The sequence below is a fragment of the Sphaeroforma arctica genome (assembly GCF_001186125.1).
Source record: "Sphaeroforma arctica JP610 unplaced genomic scaffold supercont1.541, whole genome shotgun sequence".
Classification (NCBI taxonomy): domain Eukaryota; class Ichthyosporea; order Ichthyophonida; genus Sphaeroforma; species Sphaeroforma arctica.
The window spans coordinates 38,365-50,669 of record NW_014040017.1 but is presented as its reverse complement, the minus strand read 5'-3'; the positions used below and the strand labels follow the sequence as shown (position 1 = coordinate 50,669).

At 50.3% G+C, this 12,305-nt stretch overlaps 2 protein-coding genes across 2 annotated transcripts in view; one reads left to right on the top strand and one right to left on the bottom strand.

The window, feature by feature from the left end:
* The window catches only part of SARC_07095 (hypothetical protein), a 2,469-nt gene extending 670 nt beyond the window's left edge, over positions 1–1,799 (top strand). The window contains exon 2 of the mRNA XM_014298975.1: positions 334–1,799. Coding sequence (XP_014154450.1) covers positions 466–1,161 — 696 coding nt within the window. The 5' untranslated portion in view covers positions 334–465 and the 3' untranslated portion in view covers positions 1,162–1,799. The remainder of the gene's footprint in view (positions 1–333) is intronic.
* Positions 1,800–2,765: 966 nt separating this feature from the next.
* SARC_07094 (hypothetical protein) lies at positions 2,766–12,270 on the bottom strand (the record flags this gene model as incomplete). Its single annotated transcript, XM_014298974.1, has 4 exons — positions 2,766–11,522; positions 11,838–11,912; positions 12,050–12,160; positions 12,253–12,270. 4 exons carry the CDS (start codon positions 12,268–12,270, stop codon positions 2,766–2,768), a joined length of 8,961 nt encoding a protein of 2,986 aa, XP_014154449.1.
* Positions 12,271–12,305: the final 35 nt, after the last annotated feature.

Sequence of the window (12,305 nt, the reverse complement as noted above, 5' to 3'; positions counted from 1 at the left end):
TTATATATCTTCTGATCTGATGGTCGTCAACTAACTTAGGGTTGCGCTCGCTTTTGCAATAGCTTTGCATCTAAAGTTCCGATTTTTCTAGTGTTATATACAATGCCATGGTTAAACGATAGCTTGATGCTCATCAGTGTTATTACTTACGTGATGAACAACAGTTTCCGGCTCACGCACTGTCCTGTCAAGTTATATTCGATTTATAACGCCTTCATCCTCTGATCTGAATAAACGTAGCCTAAACGTCTACACCTCAGTGTTGGCCGACCCATTCACAAATACACACCCACTGCTTACACAATGAATCCCCGTACCACGTATATCTTCTAGTCATCGCACTCGTACCATGCTGTGCTGGATGGGCTCATCAATCTCCGGAAGACAACGTCAACGTCCGACAAACACCGCGACAGTGACCAAGTGGATGGCGAGAGGCGCTTCAATCGCATCGTCTTGTTTGACATGCTCGGGTATGGCCTCAGTGACAAGCCCGACGCATACTCATACTCGTTGCTTGAACAGGCAGACACGGCGCTGTGTGTGTGGAAGCACTTTGGCGTGACCGGTGGACACCTACTAAGCCACGACATGGGCGATAGTGTGGCAACCGAGCTCGTTGCCAGGCATCAGAATGAGACTATGCCGGGTTGGTTCAGTGACGGTCTACAGTCCCTAACCTTTACGAATGGGAGCATGGTGATGGAGCTGTGTGCGCTGAGGACTGTGCAGCACCTGCTGCTGAGTGGGTATGGTTACTATCTGCAGTATCTAACGGTAAGGAGTGTGATGGCACACCAGATACGCTCTGCACATGGCAACGCGACTCTAAGTCAGGAGGAGATCGATGTGATGTGGGAGGCCAATTTGCTGCAAGAGGGGAACATGAAGACCTACCTGACGATCAAATACATCAACGATCGCAAGCAGTTCGAAACCACGCGCTGGTTGCCCGCTCTGGCGCAGACCAAGCTACCCGTGCATCTGTGTTGGGGAGATAGCGATAGCGTGGCACGGGTGGAAATGGTACACCATCTCAAGCAGAAGGTGTGCAAGGAGGCGACGGTCACCATCATGAACGGCGTAGGCCACTTCTGCCAATTGGGAAGCCCGGAGAAATGGCTGGAGGCTGTGGGCGCGTACTACACGACGTTGGGTTGATTGTCAGGCGCTGCTAACAACTTGTTTGCACTTTTCAGCACAATCACACCCCAGTATGGTACCGATGCCTAGACATAACCCGTATTTGCCAATTTGGATTTGCATGGTCTCAGTGATTTGTGGACATTTGATACTCAGCTATGTGCTTTGTTGGTAAAATTGAGACGTTGGTGCAGCGGACGAAGTAGTGGAGGCTTAGTGAGGTTGTGTGCTCGCAGGCTGCATCGTACTCAATTGAAGCCCACAGTTTGGGAAATCTTATCCACCGTTATTCACCGAGAACGGCATAGTAGGGCGGAAGGTCTTTGGGCAAAGCTGCATTTAGTAGCTGAGATTAATCTGTTAGCGCATTCGCTAGTGGCGTAGTTAGGTGTTGTAGTGTATATATGTAAGTTATTGGTGGCGGACAGCTGAGGTCTATATCCTTGCTGGATATATCTGAGGTGCAGCCCAGAATGACAACAGATTAATTGTAGAGACCGAGAGCCATCGTGTGTACAATTAGTTGTGGGAATTGACTTGGAGTTCTGAATGTACCCACAATATAGCTCGGTATGACGAGTGATGGTCTGACCCCAAAAGCAAGGGATTGCTTACGAATTACCTGTGGTTTATCTCTCTCGAGTAAAGACATGCATGAATGCACATAGGGGAGTGGCATCTTCGCAGCAAGGAATTGCAGTTGTATGGTGTGCGATTTAGATGCGTGGAAGTGATGTGGTGCTCTTTTGTTCTTGAAAGTTTCTAATTTTCGTTTACAATTACTGATTAAGTTGTTCTTGGAAGCGTTTATTTTTCGTTTACAATTACTGATGGGGGACAGGGCAGCACACCTCTCGCTCCAGTGATCGACAATATCAATGGCTTTCTCCAATATAGAGTGGCGCTCTACATTTTGTATTCGTTTCTGTCTGTCAGAATAGCTTTGATCACACACGCAGCAACAGATGAATCACGTGACACTGCTAGAATTGAATGGACACCAGGTAGCTAGGCAACGAAACTCACACGAATGTACATAGGAGAAGAACCCTTTTTCCGAGAAAGATCTTTTGAGAAATTCAGTGCCTATTGTGCAAAAGTAATACATGCAACCCGTTGTGTGCAGCGGGTGCTCTCAAACTCCAATTGATTCCCGGCTATATGGGATATATTGATGGTAGCGATGTGTAGCATATGTGACATGCGTCACTACTGCTTCGTACTAATTAAATATAGTCTGCCCAGTCAGACTTGGAATATGGCACGGCTTGCTTTGCTCGCACCACTACAATGCAAATCACACTACTACAGCAACACAACGACCCGCGTAATGTATGGTTTACTACCGATGCACGGTCGTTGAGTTGTCGAGAAGGTTTTTGTATTGGATCCTTATAGTACGTGCCCTTCAATAGTTCAACCATAGACTTGAACGAACCCTGTCAAACACACAACATCTCTATCATGTACGTATATCGGTGCCTATTTATATATAGCTGCTCTTAGGCTTACTTACGCTTCTCTCAGCATTCACTGGTGTCTCCATGCATGTTCACGAAGTTCACGAAGTAACCCTATCGTATCATCAACAAAATTAGCATAATAGATAACTGCCTCCACAGTTAGCGGCGTCTGCCACGGCTCTTTTTCACGCCTAGTCGAGCGGTTGTTCGAGCACTTCCATCCGCTCTATGGGCTCGTTCGTGCATGGCACGACACTCCCGGCTGTCGAATAGCTCCCCACAAGAAAGACACGGACACTGTGCCTGTTTCTGTGCATTTGCATGCCTCATCACATGCTGGCGGTATGCATTCTCATCCACGAATGACTTGTCACAGTCCTTCCACTGGCACACAAACTGGACGCACGCGCGGTCTCTGTGTCTCTTCCGGAGACTGTGCGCGTTTGTTATCTCCTCATCACTCCCCCGCGACAACCGTTCTGTGCGTGCCTTGGGCTCGTCAGTTCGCTTTCTCTTACGGAACGCCTTCGCGTAATACTGACTACCCAACACATGTCGCTGTGTTTTGGCTGTTGCGGCATGGTTTATAACTTTCTTTCTGCTCACACGGACCTCAGGATCGGTTCTATGTATCTTGATTCGTTGAAGTGGAATTGGCTCGGGCGCCGGTGCAATAAAACCATCAGCTTCGGCAGCACGCGAGTGTGCACACATGCCAAGCCCTCCTCTATCTGAATCCCTGGCAGCGCTTTCTTCACCTTCCGATCCGTGGTCCTGGCTTTCATCTTCCGACGACACAGTACAATTCTTTGGTTGTTCTGGGCCAACGTCCTTGACATCTTGTGCACGCAATGGCATCTCTCTGGAAGGCCTCCTGGTTGTTGTGCTACATCGTTGTACCTGTACATCCGTGTCGGATTCTCCGCCGATCGATTCATCTGCGGAACAGGGCACATCGCTGTCCGACGAGTAGCCCTGGTCTTCATTTGCCGAGCGCAGTCTTGGGCTCCTGAAATCCTTTTCCGCAATCGTGATTGGCTGTTGAATGTTTTTCATGACCTCTGTTTGTGCCTGGGCATCGGGTCTGCCTTGGCCTCGTTCAGACTCAGTTGAGGGCTGTTTCGTGTTTGCTTCTTCTGCCTCTACTTTTGTCACCCGTGCACCGCCTCGCGGCGCCCCAAAATTTTCTTCACTTTCACTCGGACGCGCAATATGGGTCTGTGTATCTTCCCCTATCTGTCCTTTTAGATCAGTGTTCGTCTGGTAATAAACACCGCCTCTCCTATCTGCAGATGTAATCATTCTCTTCAGCGGCGGATTGGTTAGCGCCTCCCATCTCGCGGCCCGTTTGAGGTGAACTCGACGTTCTCTCTCGCTTCTGTTCCCGCGTGTCTCGGTGGTACGTGAAGGTGTGCTGTCTCGTTCTGTGTGTGTGTTGGTTATACCTGCGGGGCTGTTTGTGGTATCGCTGCGTGTGTCCGGAGCTCTCTGTGTGTGTGTATGCCCTTCTCCGCACGGCAGTGTCACTCCATTCGGCGAGATATGTATACATACTGACGGATCCGCTTGTAACTTGTTCTCCATTGGAAGGACTTGGCCTCTTGCCAAGGGCGAACCGGGGTCAGGGGGGACCCTGATCAGATTATCCCTGACTGGTCGGAGTATTCTCGCTGTGATAGGTGTGCCGGATGGCTGCGATTTATCAGATGTGTTCTTTTGATTGGTGGTGATGGGTAGCATGAGTAGCTCGCCTGCAGTCGTAGAGCACGGACCGTCTATCAGCAAATCAGTGGCACGTTCGCCGGCCAATGTGTCTATCCTTGATAGTTTCGACGACGTGGTGGTACATGAGGTATCAACCTCAGCTGATAGGTCGAGTGTGCCGCCTGATGTTTGTTTGTCAGCTCTTTGCGACGTATACTGTTTGCTGTGTGCCTTCGTGGTAGCGGGCATGCTTGATATGCAAGTAGTTTCGTCTGGGGTGGACAATATAGTCGTATCCCGCACAATCATTGCTATAGTCAACACATGTGAGCCTAAGGCCGTGTTCGGGCCCTCTGTGTTGGTGGCATCAGGTGATATAGTTGAGCTACTGGTCTTGCCTGAAGCACATGTGGTATCCGTGCCACCGTCTTTGGTGTATTGATGTGTTCTGTGTGTTAGCGTGAGGGGTTCGCTTTTGTTTGCTGTCGTGATGGAGGGTATGCCGAGCGCCCCAGTTGATGTGTCCGTGCTGACTATCTTAGCAGAAGTAGGTATGCCCGATACATCTCGCGCGGTAGCTGTAGTGTGTGCATCTGTCAATATATCTATTCGAGGTGTATCAAGACAAGGATTTGTGCCTAGAGTAGTGCGGTTGCGAGCCTTTCGCGTATCTAGGGTGCTGGATGTCTTTGTAGGTGTGATCGTGGGTGTTGTCAAACTACCACCTGTATCCGCACCGGCACTTAGTCCCTTATATACACCAACAACCGCCAACGGGTCTAGCAGTTCGTCACTGATCACCATATCATGAGCCATAAGCAGTTCATCAGGTAACGTTACCTTATGTCCCTGCAACAACTCTGCAACTCTCGCTCCAACATTCAGCGCTGGTGTTCTCGTATCGCCTTCCGGTGGCTTGGGTTGTGTATCGCCACATGAGCCGTCGATGCAAGGCGTGCTGCTCGTACAGGCGGAGGCCAGTCTCTCAGTCTCTGCCAACACACCACCTCTCACCTTCCCTTGATCCGTGCAAGACTCGCTCTCCTCCATTCTGCTGTTATCAGAGCTATCACTCACGCTTGTGTTCGTTGTGAGCACAGGACTGATCCCCCGCTGCGTCCCCAAAGTATCCACAGTGCCCTCCGTTGCGTCAGCGGTATGAACGTGGGCCGTGCACTCCTGCATGCTTCTCGTGCTCTTGCTTGGATTGTTGTGCGGATCTAGTTGATCTGTAGAAGTCCCACTCGTCGCATCGATCGCATGCGTACCACGCCTCTCACCTCTGTGCATTGTCTCGTGCTGTGATTCCAGCAAACGTTGATCATTGGCCCTTTCCCGGGATTCCGCGTTCTCCTTCGGTGTATGCGTTCTACTGTCCACAATATTTACACTCGACTGATTAGTGTTTATAAGCCCCGATGTATGTTCGCCTCTATCGTCGTTGGTACTTTCGACACTCATTCGGCTGGCGACGCTATCACCATTCTCCACATCCAGCGTTCTGTGTTGGGCCTCATCCATGTTCTCGAGTGTGCTTCTCTCAATCTTTGCACACGTCTCAGCTACGCCTGTGGAATGATTGCTGTCCCTCTCCTTCTCTGTGGACCGTTCACCTTCTGGTTTCTCATTACAGGCAGTTGCCAACACCGAGGACTCGCAATCACCGCTCTGAGCATCCTTCGGCCTCTCGCTGCTATGTACCTTTGAGTGTCTGTCTTCAAATGCTTGCACAGTGCACACCCCATGCTTGGTGTCGATGCCTTCGCAACTGATGCTTGCTGCTCGTATATCACTCTCTTCTGTGTCATCTGTAGTGCTCTCGCCAGTTATACTGTCCTTCCCTTGCTCGCCCTCAGCCTTGTCATCATGCACACACTCTCTGGCGTCTGCTGCCGTGTCTATAGTATCAGCTACTTGCACACTAAAAGCTCTTTCCATGGTTTCAGTTCCGTTACCACCGGTACTCGTGGGCTGTGTAGCATCTTCTGCTGAGCCATCCGCGAGCATATTCCCAGCTGTCCTTCCTTCCGTTCCTTCACTTCCCATAACATCGCCACCAGATTGCTCGCGAGTCTGGGCTGTTGTGTGGTTAGCGTGTATCGCTGTTTCGTTTGTCGTTTGTATTGATGGAACAGCTCTCTGAACATCAACATCAACACCGCCACTGACAGCGCTTGTAACTCGTGCAGGACTAACTACAGCCCCACCTGTGTCCGTCTGATCTTTGCCCCTTGGCTCATCTGTCAGTGAAGACCCATTCCCGTCCTCTGCGCCTTGACAGTCCATCAGGTCGCTGTCGTGTGGCTTGTTATCGGCTCGTAGTTCCTCAGTTGATTTATCACAAACATCATCCCCGCAATCTTCCGCAGGAGTGTCCGCAGAATTGTCCGCAGGAGTGTGTATGGGAGCGTCTCGAAAGGTGTGATAGAGCATCAAACTCTGCTGTAAATGTAAACGCGCAAGTGGACTTGCTGCCAGCGTGTACTTTGGTGTGGGGGCAGTGGCAAATGCTGAGAGCACATGTGCCACCACAGGCAAATCCTCAGGCGAAGCACCAGCGCTATCGGATACACGGCCAGTGTCTATATCGTTGTGGAGGTGTGATCCTCCATCGACTTCCTGGGCTGTGCTTGGTGTTACACCGTCAACTCGTTGACTGCCATCTGTTAAAACTCCCTCCCCATTCTGTGCTGCATCACGTGACTCCTTTGCACTCGTTGGGCTAGCTACTGAAACGCCCTGCAACTCCCGAGACCTGTCTGGCGTTGCCGTTCTGCAGTCGTCGTGCCCACTTGTTGGTGCATCTCCGGTTTCCTTACGTATTACTACTGACACGATCCCCTGAGTGCTATCTGGTGAACTTCCGTCTAATACCCGCGGCACCTCCTGTGATACTTCCGCTTGACCCTCAGTTGATTCGAATGAGACTCTGTCTGCCCACTCGAAATGTTCTTGTACCGGAACATCGACCATCGGAGGCGCTTCCGGAGTGCAAGAGCTATTTGTCTGAGCTCGTTTGACTGCGACATCAACGGTCTGCCTAGCTGTGCTGAGTGGTACTCCGTCCAAAGTGTGAGCGGTATTCGATACCACGTGCTCAGATCTCATGGATGTGGCATTGGGCGGTCGGTCTATTCCCCGTGGGCTCAACTGCGAGAGGTTGTCTGTGCCCTGAGAGGTTAGTGTCTCCATGTGTGTAGTAGGTATGTCTGGTGTCACTCTGCCCACCCCTCGGGTTGTCGAATGAGCTGATCCATCCCCATCCTGAGTTATGTCGAGTGACGCCCTGGACGGTTCCCGTTGGTTGTCTGGTGATTGGCTGTTAAATTCCTGAGGTGTGACGGGCAACGCTCCATCCGCCTTTTTACTTTGGGGTAATGGTTCCCCAATCGCTGCGTGGGGGGTAGCTGATGAAACGTCTTCTCTGTGAGGTGCGTCGGGTGTCACTTCCTTATCTCTCTGAGGTGGTTTGTGCAACACTCTGTCCGCGTCTTGCGACTTCTCAGGCGACGCTTCTGCTACGTCCTTCGGGGTGTGTGGCGATGGTGTCATCGTATCTCTATGTGTGTCTGCTGAAACATAATCCAAGTCCATGGGAGTGTCTGCTGAAATATCAGCCACTATCTGAGGGGTCTCATGTAGCACGCACACTTCCTGAGTTGTACGCGTGGGCCGTCTTTCATTTTCCATGCATACCGTTTGCAACCCTTTGTGTGTACCCTGAGAGTTGTCAGGTGGTGTGCTCGGTGACCTATGGGGCGTGTCTGCCAGTTTGTCTACTATTCGGGGTATATTTGGCAGTGCATCGCTCACCGTCTTAGATGAGACGCGATTTAAGGCCACCCCCTCGACGGACAATTCCAGTCCACCACCGGCCACAATCGGTGGAGTGTCATGGCATGTGTCGTCTCGTTGTGACGTGTCTGATGACAACCTCTTCGCTACCTGTTGCAATCGTAGAGCACTAGCTTCTTCTTCCTCAACTTGATACGTATCTGGTGATGCTTCTATCAGTTCTGGTGGTGTGTATGTTGATAGCCTTATCCTCTGGGCCGTTGCCTGGGACTCTCCGTCAATGATATGAGGAGTGGTAGTAGAGAGCACTTCATCCACCTGCAGAGTTGTGTCCTCCACCTTTCTCATGACTGTATGAGTGACTGTTTGAGAAACTGTAAGTGCGTGTGACAGTACTCCCTCCATTGTCTGCGGTATATCGCACGAGACACTTTCTATTGTCGGCGACGTAGTGGGGAATGCAGCTAGTACTTGCCACGACGACTGTGTTGTTGGTGCGTTTGAATTGTGAGATGACTCTACTGACCCATCTTCGGCCTCATTATTTGCAGCTGACAAGTCCGCTGTCAACTCTTTCATACTTTGTGCACTATCGTAAGTGACACTCTCGGTAGATTGGCACTTGTCCCTGGGTACTGGCGACACTTCCGGAAGCGTATCTAGTAACTGTCCGTCTGATCTCTGTGGCATCTCCATTGAACTGAACCCGGCCTTCTTAGGTTGGGCCATTTCCTGACAGGTCTCGGTCGGGATGATGGGCGAACGTTTGGGGTCACGTGAGTCTGCATCTATTTTGTGCGGTGTCTCGAGTGGCAGTTGTCTATAGTTCAGCTGTGAAGGGGATAATACCCCATCTACGCCCTCTGTTACGTTCCGAGACATTTCTAGAGTTGTCTGGCAGGTACCAGATGTGATGCCTTGTTGAAGGGTATCACACATCCCTCCTTGTGTGTTCGATGTTTTGATAGACTCTCCCTCGCGCTCTTCTGGCTTGTGTCTTGGCTTTCTGGCCTCTATCTGAGAGTTGTCAGGTGGGTGTTTGAACTGCCGCTGAGTATCATCAGTAAACTCGTCTGCCATACTGTTCGTGTCCAATGACAGTATCTCTACCGCTCCAAGTGCTCCCGATGAACTTCCGACCACTTGCTGAGAGCTGTCCAGTGACATGTCGAGCTGCTGAAGGGTATCAGACGATACTGTGTTTCCTTTGAATGTGCTGGACGGCACTTCTCCCACGTACTCAGGCACGTTCTGTAGCCCTGTGCTCACGTTCTGACGCGTATCTGGTGAGATAATGGGTTGCCGAGGGACCCTGACTGACACATAAGGTGTATGGGGTGTGACCAATGATCCCCCACTCGCGTCCTGAGATGTATGGAGGGACACTTCGGTAGTTCCCGGGAAGGTGAGTGGGGTATTGATGCATTCCATAAGAGTATCGAGTGAGATGGGTTGTTGGGTGGTGGTTGTCTTTGATAACAATCCTACCTGTCTAGGCTGAGGGTTCTTGTGTATAATGCCGTGGTCATGGGCTACAGTTCCTGGCACTTTCTCTACAGCCCAAAATAATGTGTCCGCTGACACATCAACCACTTGTCGAGGGTTGGCAGATGTGTCATTAACCTTTGACTGATTACTTGGGGATACCTGGTGCAGAGGTAAATCAGCTGACCGTATAGCAGGCACTTGACGCGTCTCTGCGGATTCTCCGGTAAGTTCTGTATGTGTGTCAGGTGTAATGCGCTCTGAGGGAAGAGGTGAGACTTTCTCATCACTGGAGATTTCAGTAGCCACTCCGTCTTCTATCACCCCGAACCCATCGTGGGTGCTGCCAGGTGTATCATAGTACTGTTGAGGAGCGTTCACAGCCTGGGCTGCGTATGGGGATGCTGTGACCTGGTCTTGAAAACTGTCCGGTGTGTCATAAGGGCTCTTACGGTATACCCCCTGGCCGTGGGATGTATCAGGTGGCCCTTCATCCGAGTCTGAAGCTATGTCTGGTGACAGCCTAGCTATATCTGGAGTTGTATTAACGAAACCCATCTCCGCATCATCCCCTGTATCGCCAGTAGTAGTCTTCCGTGGCGTTGTGCGATCTTTCTCGAAATTTAGCTGCCCCTGTAGTTGTGTGTAGTTTGCAACATCGCCCTTGTCACCTCTGCTAACCACGCAGCGTGTCGCGTCTTCGTCGATCTCTGTACCTGTGCGGGTGCTATCCAGGTCTACCATAATATCTCTTGCCATTGCGGAGAGGATGTTCGTACGCATTGGTGTACTTAGATCTTGCGGACGTGAGGATACAAACTCATCTAGCTCCCAATCCGGAGTCAGACGTACTATTCGTATAACCTCATCGTGCACATCTGTGGTGGTATTCGATCCTGCGGTCTCACCCGCATGTGAGCTCTTAGACTCTTCCGGGGTTCCCACTGGACGTTTGACCGGGGTTGTGGGCAGCCACACATCATTCTTCTGTAGCCCGGACTTTCTCCACCCCGATATACTGCTTTGACCCGGATTCTCTCCGACACGGCTGCTCGTGTGGGATGTGCCACATGTAGACCGTGTATCATTCAGGTGTGCTTGTGTGCCACCCGCGGGAATTACAAGACCATCCCAATCCATGTGAGGTGAAGCGGCATCTGTGGCATTCTCAAGTGTCATACTATCTACACTGGTTACAGCATACGTGGGGAATGGTCGGTCATCGAGGTCCTGACATTCATTGCCCGTAGGCTCCTCTTTAACTTCATCACCCCGATCGTCCATCAACTCCCCACAGCACTTCTGTGCTGCCTTCTCTGCACCTTTCTCGTCCCTGTTTCTGTCATGCGACACGGTTGACGACGTCGCACTTGATTGCATACCCCCGAGTGAGGTTTGCCCAGTCACTTGTCGGTGTTCTTGTACGCTGGGACGTGTCACAGCTGTTGCTAATTCCTCCTTAATTGTTTTTAACGCAGCAATATTTTGCTTCTGCAGTATGGCTGGGTCACTCTTCAGTAGCCAATTGGCATCATCTATTCTCTCCTCTTCCGTGGACTGTGGTTTGTCATAGGTTGTCTTAGCCGCCGTGGTCTCAACCACAACCATGCTCGAGACTGCTGATTGTTTATTGAGCGTTGATTTTTCCTCGTCCGTTCGTATAATGTCATGTGTCCGTGTCAGTGTCTTTGTAAGTGATTGTATTTGCTTGCCTTTGTGTGTATGTACCTGTAGTACCGTCTGTACGCACGGTTTTCTGTTGCCGGGTGTGTGGAGCTCACCTCTGATTGATGCAGCAGGTGCATCCACTTCCAACGCAGGCCATTCTACTATTGTTGCTAGGTGTGCACGAGGATGTTGCGTATTCGGTGGTTTGCTGCGTCCATCTTCATAGCCTGTTTTATCCCGTTCATCGGCAGACACATCTTTTTCCTGCGCGTACAAAAAGATATCGTCCCAATATGAAACATAGCTCTGTTCTACAACTCATTTCACCCAAAATGTTTCTTACCGCTGGAGTGTAGATATCAGCAAGTCATTAGTATTGAAAATTGTAAAGAGCTCGTACGTAACATGCACCCGAACGTCATGTTAGAGTTTTGTCTTATGCACTGGTAGCCCCATATATTGTACAAGTACGTTTGATCACACATACACGCTTGTTCGACTACGCTATAGATATCACAACGCCACATATGACCAAACCAATAATATATCACATACAGCAGCCTGCGATATACCACATACCATTACCTCAGTATTCGGACGTGCTGTGGCTGTGATTGTACGCACTTCTTCCCCTTTCTCAGCGGAGCGCGCATTCTGTGTATATATAAGTGTAATTCAGTCTCCATTATACGCTCACAGGCCACTTATATATGTGAAAAGAAGGAATGCAGCTGTTTCAGGTTCATCGACTTATCATTTTCTGGCAATGCAGATATGCTTTCCTATCACACCTCTGAGGGGCTGTTCGCCGTGAGGGGGCTGTCCCATGTCCGTCCGCTTGTTGAGAATATTTCTTCAGGTTTGATCTGCTTCCGTGCATACAAACCGTAGTCAGTTGTGAGCTGAATATGTCATTTTGTCATAGTTGAGTGTAGAGGAAAATCGGTAAAGCAATCGTCTGCAGATTATAAAATGGTCTAATGAATCCACTTACATCGAGTTGCGATGGCATATCAGTGCTGCGGCCTGGAGCGATACATATATAAA